General features: G+C 40.9%; 1 protein-coding gene and 1 long non-coding RNA gene across 6 annotated transcripts in view; one reads left to right on the top strand and one right to left on the bottom strand.

Moving 5' to 3' along the window:
• Positions 1-12,500, bottom strand: part of rptor (regulatory associated protein of MTOR, complex 1) — a 212,559-nt gene that overhangs the window by 51,656 nt on the left and 148,403 nt on the right. For all 5 annotated transcript variants that reach the window (XM_032536773.1, XM_032536784.1, XM_032536782.1 and 2 more), the window contains exons 19-21: positions 11,993-12,113; positions 11,258-11,398; positions 6,537-6,692 (exon numbers count right to left, since the gene is read on the bottom strand). In XM_032536773.1, coding sequence (XP_032392664.1) covers positions 6,537-6,692; positions 11,258-11,398; positions 11,993-12,113 — 418 coding nt within the window. The remainder of the gene's footprint in view (positions 1-6,536; positions 6,693-11,257; positions 11,399-11,992; positions 12,114-12,500) is intronic.
• Positions 7,690-12,500, top strand: part of LOC116702704 (uncharacterized) — a 10,439-nt gene continuing 5,628 nt past the window's right edge. The window contains exon 1 of the long non-coding RNA XR_004335236.1: positions 7,690-7,701. This is a non-coding gene — a long non-coding RNA (uncharacterized LOC116702704). The remainder of the gene's footprint in view (positions 7,702-12,500) is intronic.

Below are 12,500 nucleotides of genomic sequence, written 5' to 3'. Positions count from 1 at the left end.
ACGCCGTGAAAAACATTCTGCTTGTACGATCATTTTGTTTGTAGATAATTGAGAAAACAGAATAGGGGCAAAACTTTGGAAACAAATATTCGTCCATACTCGCCCCTAGTCTGTTTTCCATATTTATCCAGGCCTAGAAATGACTAAAATCAAATTCCATACGGTGTAGAAATCTTGCAAATCTTACACACATACAGTAGAGGAAAACACTCAATACACCCAACAAGCACATCACACTGATGTAACCCTCATAACTCCTATCCAAGTTCATTACCACAGCAGAGCAAACGGCTAAAGGGGAATGTACGATTCTCTCATTAGCACTGTGATACCCGCCCCAGTCATTTTCCTCTTCTACAATTGTTGGATGTGTTGAGGTGGCAGAGGGAAAATTACCTCCAGTATCAGGTAATGTACATCATTAACCAACACATGTGCACGCACACGCGCGTGTACACACACACACACGCACACACACACAGCTGGTTCCCCTCCTCCACTGGAGCTTTATTGTTGTCAGCGGTCACCATTATGAATACAAATGAACAAAGCCTCTCCTATTGTCAGGTGGTTTTGTTCATCTGTCGCAATTCTAATCTTCAGCATTGTTTTTACAGTGAAAGGTGACTGTTTTCTCAATTTCACCTTTGACTAGTTGTTTGCTCATTTGCCATCTTCTCCATCCCTCTTTTTCTATTTTATTTTTGTATGGGGCTTCGACCTGTCTGTCTTGCATTTCTTTTATGTTACCAACAACCTCCTTCTTATCCACCCCCCGTTATTTGGGTCTTTACTTGCACTGGCACATTGTCTCTGCAATGCGCTGAGCCTCCTTCCCTGCTGCTGTGCCTTTTTTTGCTTTGTCTCATCCTTTTAAATGTCCCTTTGCGGTCAGGTTCAATCTCCTCTCCCTAATGGACACTGAGCGGTAAAATATTCTACAACTGCCATTTATCCTTTTCCGCACTCACTTTGCGGTTTCCCCCCCTCAGATCTTCCTAATCATGCAAGTGGTCCTGTAAACCTGATGTGGAAGGACATCTCATTTCCTTATTTATTTTCTCCCCGCTTCCCTGTCCTCACTTTTCCACAACGCATGCATGCCGAGCCTTGGAGCTGCAAACTCCTCAGGGTGCTGTGGAGAAGTGGGAATGATTGAAGCCTGGGTCCTCTTAGAGTGCACACTCCTCTCCAGAGAGTGCCAAGAGGGTTCAATGGTCCCAAGCTTCAAAGACGGGAGAGAAAAAAAAAATGGAAGGAGGCTGGAGAGCTACAGCTGGGGGGATACAGGCGGATGCGATAAGCACAAGGAGGAATCTGAAAAGAAGGTGAGGAGCAGAGAGAATGAAGGAAGAGGAAAGAGATGAAAAGAATAGAGGGCCAGAGGAAGAAAAAGCGAGTGACGGAGTTGAAGAGGTGATTAGGCTGTAGCCTGAGGGGAAGGATATGATTAGCGATGGCTAGGCTTCCGCAGTAAACAGCCAGTTGATAAATGTGAAATATGGTTCCTTTCCCATTTAACTGCCACGCTACATTACGGGTGCACACAAATTACCACTGCACCGCCTCTACATTGTCCACATGAGGGAAACACATGACGGCTGACATTACTCACTGGCTCAACGCAGCACCAGTGACTTGTCCTGACTTGACACAAGACCTGTGCACAGTGGAATGGATGTACAGTAGTAAAGATGTTAACTATTGTCTAAATGAACCACTGCATCTTGGTTTTATGGCCTCTTCAATTCTGGCAGATGACATAAAATACTTTTAACACTGCATAGCCATTTTTTGAAGTTGTAAATGTTTAAAGCATAAACAAATGCATCAGAACATTTGAAAGCAGAGAAGAAACTCCCCTGTGAGGCGTATTTGAGATATATTTCATGGGGAGATGTAAGCAGTTAGAGCCTGGATGCCCGCCGAACTTCAAGTAATCCACCACTTCACCAAAGAGCGCTTGGGTTGAATTTGTTTACAACAAAGACGGCTGCCGCTGTAGATTCTGCCATCGCGTCTGTCAGAGAAGACATTGACAGCGCATTCATTTTAAAAGAGGAACAGAGAACCGCGATCAAGGCGATTGTCGATCGGAAAGATGTTGTTGAAGTCCTTCCAATGGGATTCGGCAAAAGTTCAACGTACATCACATACTCTGTTACTCTGATTGGTTGTAGGTCTCTCCAATTGAGTGCAGAGGCATTTTCTTTCCCGGTTTGGTTAAAGCACGCCCTACAATCACAGCCCAATGGAGGAGTATCAGACTCATATGAATAGAATGACAACGTTAGGCTAGTAAGCAGTGCAAGCAGCACACAATCCTAACTGTGAAGCTCTTTAAATGGGAGAGGGCTTTAAATACACTAACATAGGTAGAACTGAATCCTTTGATGTGACAAAATATAAAGTGCCAAGTACAGAAATTGTTAAGCAAAGTGTTACTTCAGACGCCTTTATCAGGCATTTAATGGCTCTGTATAGCACTTTTATCCAAAGCACTTTCCTTCTCATTCACCCATTTGTAAAGTCACACACCGATGGCAGCATGCAAGGTGCTGGCAATCAGGAGCAATTTGGGGCTGAGAGTCATGCTCAGGGACACATTGCCTTGTGGACAGGAGCCGAGGATCAAACCTGTGGTAAGAAGACAACCTGCTCTACCTCCCAAAACATAGTTGGCATTATACAAGGGGGGGTGGGGGGGAGATTGCCATGACATTCATGTTGTCCAGAGAATAAATCCTACTGACTTTGGTGATTCCTTGATCTAACTTGACAATTCTGGCTTTAAGTTGAATATCTTTGGATGCCGTGGAATTAGATTCAGTTGTTTAAGGCTCCAAAAAGGCGAATGGCCGTGGTGGCTGGGCCCTGTGCTTGGGGCTATGGAGGAGGACCACAGACCAAGGCATCTTTGCTCAAGTAAGTCTCAAGTCATTTGGTCCAAGTCTCAAGTTTTCTTTTAGGGGGGAGGCAAGTCAAGTCACTAGTTATGTCAAGTCAGGTCCCAGATCCCAAAGCAAGATAAATTACTCTTACTTGTAGTATCCAGTCTTTATAAAGACAAAAGACACAAGGTATTAGTAGCCCATCAGGGTCGTCATCCAATCACGGCAATCCCATACCAAGGAGCTTTTTGAGTTGTCCAATCATGATTCCGCTGCCGCTGCATAGCTGACTTGATAGTTAACATTAAATTAAATTATTTTATATTTAACAGATAACATTCGAACTTATGAATACACGCAAGTCATCCAAGTCATCATGTCTCAAGTCAGTAACTTACACGTCCAAATATAATCTCAACTAATTAATTTTTTGTAATCAAAACGGTGACTCGAATTGACTCCAAGTCCCAAGTCCACACCTCTGCATGTTACCATTGTCACTGGGAGCTTGTTAGCTTCACCAATCACTACAATTTACAGCTTTACATTTACGTCATCATAATTGTTAAAGCTCAAAAACAAACTTTGAACCTCAACTGTATTAATCCAAAAATATGGTTTTCTTTTCCATTACAGCCTCACAGTGAACATTGCATGGAATTTACAGTGATGTAGGATCTGTCCAAATTATAATAGAAAGGCAAAGACAAACAAAGAAAAAAATGAATGTTTAAAATGCAAATCAATAAATCACTACAAAAACGGTCCCAACGCCGACGCCTACAGTTTTGTTATCCTTCCCAGCTGCTGCATTTAGCATTTATTGTTTCAATTTGCTTTTTGAAGCTATAATACACAGGCCACTTTTACCTCTCAACATTTGCAAAACATAGATGTGACAAAACTGAGAATGAACGTATACTGCTGTATACCAAAAGAAACAAGTTATTACATTTTTTTAGACGAGATAAAAAACAAAAGCCCCAAGGGTCTTATGAAGAAAACTTCAAACCAAACAAAAAGATAGAAGCGCATGAGCAGGGTTTTTCCTGGCTCAGAATTTGCCTTTGCATTAAGCATGGGGGGGAAATTTGAAGTGTAAAAAACTTTTCCTGCATTCTGATACATTTTTAGGCACCAATCTATTGTAAAATGGTTATATTTATGGCAAGGAAATCGCAGCATGTGTAAAGTATATCAGCTGGGGATGAGAGGGAGGCTGGCTGCTGAAAATCAGACATCCTAGAGCTCTAAACCTCTTTGTGGGGGCCGCCAAAACATTCTCTATGCAGGAAAAACCCTGAAGTAGACAACAAAAAAGTTAAATTGACAAGTGAGATCTCGGCTGAGCTAGATAACTGAAAACTGGGCAATCAGATAGCTCAGTTGGTAGAGCGGGCGCCCGTGTGTCGAGGTTTACTCCTCGACACAGCGGGCTGGGGTTCGACTCCGGCCTGGGGTCTTTTTAAAAATAAAAGAAGAGTGACTAAAACAGAGAAACGGGAATGCGAACAGAACATGATATTCAACACTAATCGGCACTCAAGTACGTAGTTTAGCTTTTTCTTTATGCTCCTTAATACTGATATCATCAATTCATCTGCACTGACCTGCCTATTTATACATGCAGCACACTGTGAGGTGGAAGTTATCAAAAAGTGAGCTGGGGAGGCTTTTCAGCTGTGGCGGGGAAACAGCTTAGTGGGCGAGGGGCCAATATGTCTTTGAACCTGTTTTACGCAGGGACCTAGCGTCTGCACTAAGGCCCACAAGCAATTTGAAAAAGGTTTAAGCGGGCATTGAATGCTAAACCTCTCCTACTGGAACAGCTGGCTGACAAGGCTGAATTGTAGTTGATAAATCCCAGATTAGAAGATGACCTGATATATCTTCCCATAGAGGTAAACAGGCACACAAAATATTTCATTACCTTTGCCTTTACTTTGTCTGTGTGTCTGTGAGAGTGAAAAGTGGACATGAAACTTCAAAACAAAATATGCACATGCGTTGGAGTGAAACTCCATTCAGGGTTACACAGCAGATTGTGTTAAAGTTAATTTAAAGATCAGAGGAAATTGGGCTGTTTCCTCATCAGGACCGATACACCTAAAATGAGGTGGCATTCATTTGAAGAATAGATCGGGAAAAAAAAGCTGAAAAGGAAATTTCATTATAGTTCCTGAATCTACTTTCATGCTAAGTCAAATTCCCTGCTCGCCGGAGCTCAATTTACTTTTCCATGCGATTTTCCATTTCGACTCATTTCCCATTGTGCCGTGCAAAAGTCACATACTGGGACGTGACAGGGCGGCTGGGAAATTACAAGTGCTTTGTAACTTGAAATGCAACGATGAGTAAGAGAGAGAGAGAGAGAGAGAGAGAGAGAGAGAGAGAGGGAAAAAAGAAGGGAAACCCCAGATTTGAATTCTCCTTTCCCGAAGGGGGCGTGAGAGTAAGTTAATGGGTTTCTTGCTCGCACACAAACCGGCTGTCAGGACGCATGGTGGAACCCGCCAATCAGCCGAGAGCAGGGGAAAAGTGAGCGGGTTGGAGTTCAGTGTACAAGGAAAAGCAATTTAATAGTCCCTGGTGGCTCACAGAGTTTACACCCTCCTCCTCTCTGCTGTCCTTTACACATCTGCAAACCGTTTTTACACTAGTTCTATTCTTGGACTGGGAGCGTTCCTCTCTGTCGCCTCTCTCGTTTAAGGGCTTTCACCCTCACCTGCGTGAGGTTTTCCTTTCTGATGCCATCACATTCGGCTGGCCACTTACTTTTCCTCCCTGTTTTTCTCTCATGCTAAGTCCATATGGGAGTGTCCATTACTGATGCTGCCAACAGCTTCTAGATGCACAACTAGCATACTGTTAAAAGAGGAAATACAGTATGGAAAATAGATCATAGTCTCTCATCGCCAGACCTACTACCACAGTGCTGTGAAATAAGGTCTGGCTACACCACACATACACTCCAGGATAGGAGTAAAAAAAAGGCTCTGGGTTGTTCGCATTTCTTTAAACCAAACCAGTTGCTAAGCTCCGTTTGCTATGCTCCAGACCAATGACCTTTGGCCGCCACAAGAGAAAACGCACCATACAATATTAACCGACGTTAACTGTTCACACAATACAGTAACGTGGGCTATTTAAATAAGTTGGGTAAACGGAACGTTATTAAAGTGAATTTATCACTTCAAATGTAAACTGTAAAAATAAATGTAGTTTCCCCTTTAAAATTTTAAAATGAAACAGTTTTATGGAATAAAACACATAGGCGGGCATATATCTCACCCTGCCTGAAGTCTACTGTAGTAGCAGTGCTAATGCTACCACCACTGGTAGGAAGCACTACTGGCTAGTTGTTACTAGAGATGTTTCAATACCGATACCAGTATTGGAAAAGCCTCCGATACTGCCAAAATGTTGGTATTGGTACTGTAGTATATGCACTGATCTACATGAAAAGTAGTTTATGTTTGTATTTCTGTTGTGACTTACAAGCTCCATTTTCAAAATGGATAATAGAAACAAAGTGTAAGGCATTCATCGTTTATGTTTGATCATGTTTCCCAAAAGAAGTTTAACCTGAGCCAGGCCATACAACAAAAACTGAAATCATATCGCATATCAAATCCATATTGTTACCTATGAGGGAGTTGAGCGAAGAATAAGAGGACACCCGTCTCATTTTGTCGATGGTCTCAAAGGAGAGGATGTACTCGTCATTGTCGGGGCTCCCCAGGGTGCTGCTGGCGCTGCTGCTGGTGCTCAGGTTACCAGGAGAGAAGGCTGCTGGTCCACCTGAATACACACACGCACACACGCAAGCACACATGCACACATATACAATTTGTTAACGGTTAACGCTCAGATCAAATCAGCAAAACAAAATCATGATCATCATTAATGTCATACACGGTTGAAGAGAAGGAAGAAAAGGCTCTTATTTTGTTTAGAAAGCACTTTAGCGGCTGTAAAAGTGCTGTATAAATAAAGTTTATAATAATTATTTTTGCCGTAAAAAGCCAATAGCCAAAGCATCATCCAGTAAGGCGTGAGGTGTGTAAGAAATCCTTATACTTGGACAACAACTTAGCTCATAGCTTAATTTCAGCTGTCAGGCTCAGTCATCTCCCGCTGTAACTCTCTTTATCAACAGACATTACTCTGACTCACACATACCCAAACGCCATGCATTCTCCAAACTGGCTGCAGGCTGAAAATGTGGAAATGGAGATTGGTAGAAGCTGGAAATTCGCTCTGCTCGGTGCTTATTGGTGATAAACACCACCGCATATTGGAAAAGCACTGAGAATGTGAATTAGGAATGGTGTCGGCAGTAAGTTACACGCGTCACCAAGAGCCAGTGATTTAACATCACTGAGGGCAGAGGCATTACTCAGGCTGGCATTGGTAGACAGAGGGCGGGCAGTTAGCTTTAGCTGTCTGAATCACACGGCGGTGACTCAAACAGGAGGTTAAGAGCTCTGAAGTGACAGCAGGACGTGCTCACAGAGCTGTGGACATGGGTGACACCACTAAAGCTTCATCATTACATGATTAGTTTGCATGCCATTAGGGTTATCTTTCATAAGTATGCATCTAGTTTAAGTAACAAAATAGTTTTACTGCAATAAATTGTAGCGACAATTTGAAAAGTAGTCAAAAAGTAATTAAATGTAATTAGTTACATTACTATGATGAAGTAATTCAAATAGTTACGCTACTGTTACATTTTAAATAGGGGAACTTGTAATCGGTAATCTATTACATTTCCGAAGTAACCTTCCCAACACTGCAGATAAGTGAAGTAAAAATGGAACAGCTAAAAACATTTCTTAAATATTTTTTTTTCTGTGTTCCCATTATCTGACAGTATTTGCACGCACTAATTACAAATTTGTAGCAAGTAATCATTGTTTTTGGAGGTGTAATGTATCTACAGGTAAAGAACATAATAATGTACAATACAACAGCTCAGCGAGCCGATCGTCTATCAGGATTCATGGTGGCGGATGTTTCCTGCTCAGGGTTGAGAGTGTGGAGTGCATGCCACAGTCTAAACCCTGCTCCTATTACAACTCTTGGGACTGGTCTCAACAGTTCAGCACCATGGACAGTTCCCAGCCCCCACTGGTGGTCAGGCAGTCTTATGTCTGCACATTCGCTCGACTGAACAGAGACAAAGAAGCCTAGCAGCTTGCTGTCCCTGTGTGCACTCTCCTTTTTTTTTTTTGGCAAATGTGTGACTAAATATAAAATGAAAGAACATCTGCTTCCTGAATCTGCATTATATTGGTGCCAAAAGCTGGGATGGAAATTATGAAATTATTTCCCAGTGTGCCCCTGAGTTTGTCACTGAGGCAGATATCAGCGGGACCTTGGCGAAGCAGAACCCAACGTTGAGTTACTGGAGGAATATTTGGAAGTGTTGCTTCATAAACCGAGATTCCCCCATGATAATCCAAATGAGAGCCGAGGCCATTTTTACCCTACCTTGAAACTGCTGAAAATTTGTAATTGACCATTCTCTGGAGACATTAGCCATTTAAAAAGGTTTTTTGTAGTCTGAGGCAGTAATTGGAAAACAAAAAACTTAATTTACGTAAAGCTGTTTTACCACTTAAAATCCCTTTTGATGGGTACTGCTGCTCGACCCCTGAATGTAGTGTGTCCTCCAACTGCTTTATGTGGAGTGATTCTTCACTACTGAAGTAATAGTGGATAGGGATTGCTTTGGGAAAGAGCTAAAGTTCACCACTAAAAAGCAAGGATCATTTTGGAAGCCAAAATGTTGATAAGTTACAATAAATGGTCCATGTGTTCTGGCATTTATCCACAAGACACATTTGTACGACATGGATGACAGAAATGATGAGCATTTTCCAGTTTCTTATACGAGCTGAAACAAATATCAACACAACAAACTGAACTGTTATCTCTTCAAATGGTCACAACCGCTCTGATGGTTGTGAAAAGTCTTATTAAAAGGGTTTCTTTTTCAACCTAGACCCTATTTTCCCATGTTTTTGTGTGTAAGATAGAAACAACCAATCTCTGAAATTGGTCCAGTGTTAAGCATGAACCCTGTGACCGACAGCAGCAGACTAGGCTGCAATGTAACCCAACGGGGCAAATGTTCACCGTCAGTTTGCTCCACTAAAAGCTAAGTGTATGAAAACATTATGGAAAGGATCTCTACAGAGATAGACCTTTTTAAAACCTTTCAGAAACCGCTTTAAGGTTGCTAGCGCTAAATCCACACATATATAGAAGCAATATGTGTTTATTTCAACCAAAACTAGAGTTGTGATTGTTGGAAAAGTGGAAAGACGACTCAAAACGGCTTTTCATAGTTTTCTTTTCTTTCCGTTGACTTTGAATGAATTGTATTTCAAGGTGCTAAAATGACAGATTATTTACATGAAGTCTGGTCGATTTAGCAAACGCAATTTCACATGTTTTTTTATGTTTAAAAAAGGATCTTATTCTTTAACAGAAAGGTCAAACTCCTTAGAAATCCCTTCCATTGTCAGTCACTTGTCAGACACTTAATATTAATCTGAGTTAGCGGCAAAACACGCACTTTTGCAAATGTAAATACAAGCTGGACAATTGCCCCATTCATTTACATTGCAACTCGTTTTGCTGACTGCCGACTGAAGCATTCCTGCCTAATACTGAACCAATGCCAAAGATTGTTGTTTCCATCAGTCATTTAGACACTACAACATAGGAAAATAGAGTCCAGGTTGGGAAAAAAAAATGAAGTTCACCTTTAATGCTTACTGAGTCCGCCTCAGGAATGGCAATGATAGAACGAACAAGTAATCAATGTATCAATGTTTTTTAGTAAACCTAAAACAACCGTGACCGCTGTAAAAGTTCGCTTGGGTGGACTAGAATTGATTAATGTTGAGGAATTTAAGTATTTGGGAGTAATGATAGACTCGAAATTGTCCTTTAAAAAACACGTTAAAAAAGTTGTGAAAACAGTAAATGTTATATACGGAATTTTAGGCAGGTTCGTTTATCATTAACAGATACAGCAGCGATTACATTCCTGCACTCTATGATACTGGCTCATATTGAGTACTGTATCACAAGTTGTCTCTATAAGAGTCACGCTGCTATTGAGCCAATCAAAGTATGCTACAAAAGAATTGAAATATTAGACGAAACCTTCATCATATCACCATTGCCAAATTTGAGATAAATATAACTTTTAAATTTGCTAATTTCAAATTATTTAAATCAGCCTGTCTAATCTATAAGATTATACTGGTTTGGCGCCTACACCATTGAGTGATTTTATTAAACAAAAGTCTAGCAGTGTTGCCGGGACTCGAGTGACTAGAGCCACTTGAGAGGTTGATTGCGACTTGGCGTTTAGGCAAACCGCCTTTTCACAGAACGTTCTGTCATATCAGGGGGTGAGCTTCTGGAATAGTATTCCACAATCAGTGAGGGAAAGCACAAGTCTTCCTATCTTTAGGAGTCGTTTAAAAGTGTGGCTAGACACACAAACTTGTTCATGTTTAGTGAATTTTTATATATCAGACGTAAACAGAGTTACTGCATTATTAAAATGGGGTCAGTGGCAATAAGGGTGGTGTTTATGGTGTGTAATTAGGGTGGTGTTATAGTGGTCGTGATATAGGGTGTGTTATATGGTCGTGATATAGTGGTGGTGTTATAGGGTCATGGTAATATAGGGTGGTGTTATATGTCAGTGTATATAGGTGGGTTATATGGGTCAGTGCAATATAGGGTGGTGTATATGGGTCAGTGCAATATCAGGTTAGACAGGGCATGTGCAAAATTGTGGTTTGTGTAATATAGTCGATTTTGTGTTTTGTTTTTATTTTTTTGTTTTTTTGTCTCTATATGTCCTTTGGTTCCTCCATTCCTTCTTGTTTACTGTCTGTTCTGATGTGATCACTGTTCTTGTCCTTGTTTCTCTGTATTTAGCCTGGGTATAGTGTATTTGTATGCATTTATTATTTTTTTGTGTACCATGTACCTGCCAGGGGGTCTGCAGATGGAAATTAGCCTAAGGGCTACATCATGGGAAGATTTAATTGTAATATGTTCATTAATATGTATTGTCCCCTTTTAAGAAATAAATAAAAAATAAGCTCTAAGCCCAAGGGCGGTTCCATCCATTGTCCAAACAATACAATATCCTAATGGTCTCTTCTCAAATAAATATCTGACATTCAGCTGATTAATTCTTCATTTTTCTTTTTCTTCAATCGATCCTCCCACGACTTTATCTACTATTCTGCTTCATCTTATTTATCTCTCTCTCATTTGCCTTATTTTCTCACTCGCTCTATTTCCCAGCACTCCCTCCCCCTTCCTACCCTCTTCATTGAGGTTTAGGTTCTGCAGGCTCTTGTTCAGGTTGCGGGCAGTGGTAGCGGCTCTGATGTTGGTGTAGGAGTTGACCGATCGCAGGCGTGGGATGGCCGGGCTGTCCCTCACCGGAGTCAGGCTACCAGGCTCTGGACGCAAACACAGCAGGGGGCCAAGGTCAGGGCCAGCATCATTCCAAACAAGTGAAAACAAATGTTGTAAAGAGTATAATGTTAGAATAAGTAACACTCCATTATCTGACTGGATTTGTTCAAGGTAGGGTTGCACGATTTGAGGAAAGTATACAATATGCATTAACGATGTTGAATATTATTAGTAGTATTACTTACGATAAATAAACAGAAAAGTGTACTCAGTTCTGCGGCTTTCTGTATTCTGATAAAATACAGCAAATTGCTTGTTGAATTTAGAACAAATAAAAGTAAATCTTTCTTTTGTATATCTTGGAACATTCAATAAAGTCAGTTTTAAACAAAGAAAGAAAAGAATGACCAAAACTATAAAACCAAATGATGATTTTACATTATATTTCTCCTACAATGGTCACAGAAACACTGTGAAGGCAATGTGACTCCCAAGATTTACACCAATTACTACCAACAGGTAATTTATGCTGACTAAGAGCTAACTATATAAGTAGTATATATATATATATATATAAGTATACTTCTATGTGTGTGTGTGTGTGTGTGTGTGTGTGTGTGGGTTTGTGTGTACAGTACCTGCGGTGTTGGCTGGTGACGGCACTGTGTAGTTCTTTTCCTCTTCTATAAACTGGAGGGCAACTGTACAGAAGTTGCTTTCATATTGCACCACCAGGTGACTCAGTGCTACTACCAGCTCCTGTCCAATGTATAAGGACAAAAAGGTCAAACATAATGATCACTCAGTCACCGATCATGATTGTCGTTAACTTAATTTCTTGATATCTGTAAAGCTATAGTGCGTAGTTACTGTCGCCCCCATGAGAAATTCTAAGTGATGACAACAAAACTGTTGGTGCGTCCGCATTATACAAGCCTTCTGTAAACACTGCTAGTCGTCATTAGCTTTGTATCACCTCATTTGGCAATGGCTTGAATGTAACGGACATTCATTAATGTCAAAAAATTACGCACTGAAGATTTAAAGGTCCCATGGCATGAAAATGTCACTTTATGAGTTTTTTTTTTAAAATTAATATGAGTTCCCCCAGCTTGCCTGTGGTCCCCCAGTGACTAGAAATGGCGA

The sequence above is a fragment of the Etheostoma spectabile genome, chromosome 2 (assembly GCF_008692095.1).
Source record: "Etheostoma spectabile isolate EspeVRDwgs_2016 chromosome 2, UIUC_Espe_1.0, whole genome shotgun sequence".
Lineage (NCBI taxonomy): Eukaryota > Metazoa > Chordata > Actinopteri > Perciformes > Percidae > Etheostoma > Etheostoma spectabile.
This window is presented reverse-complemented; position numbering and strand designations above follow the sequence as displayed.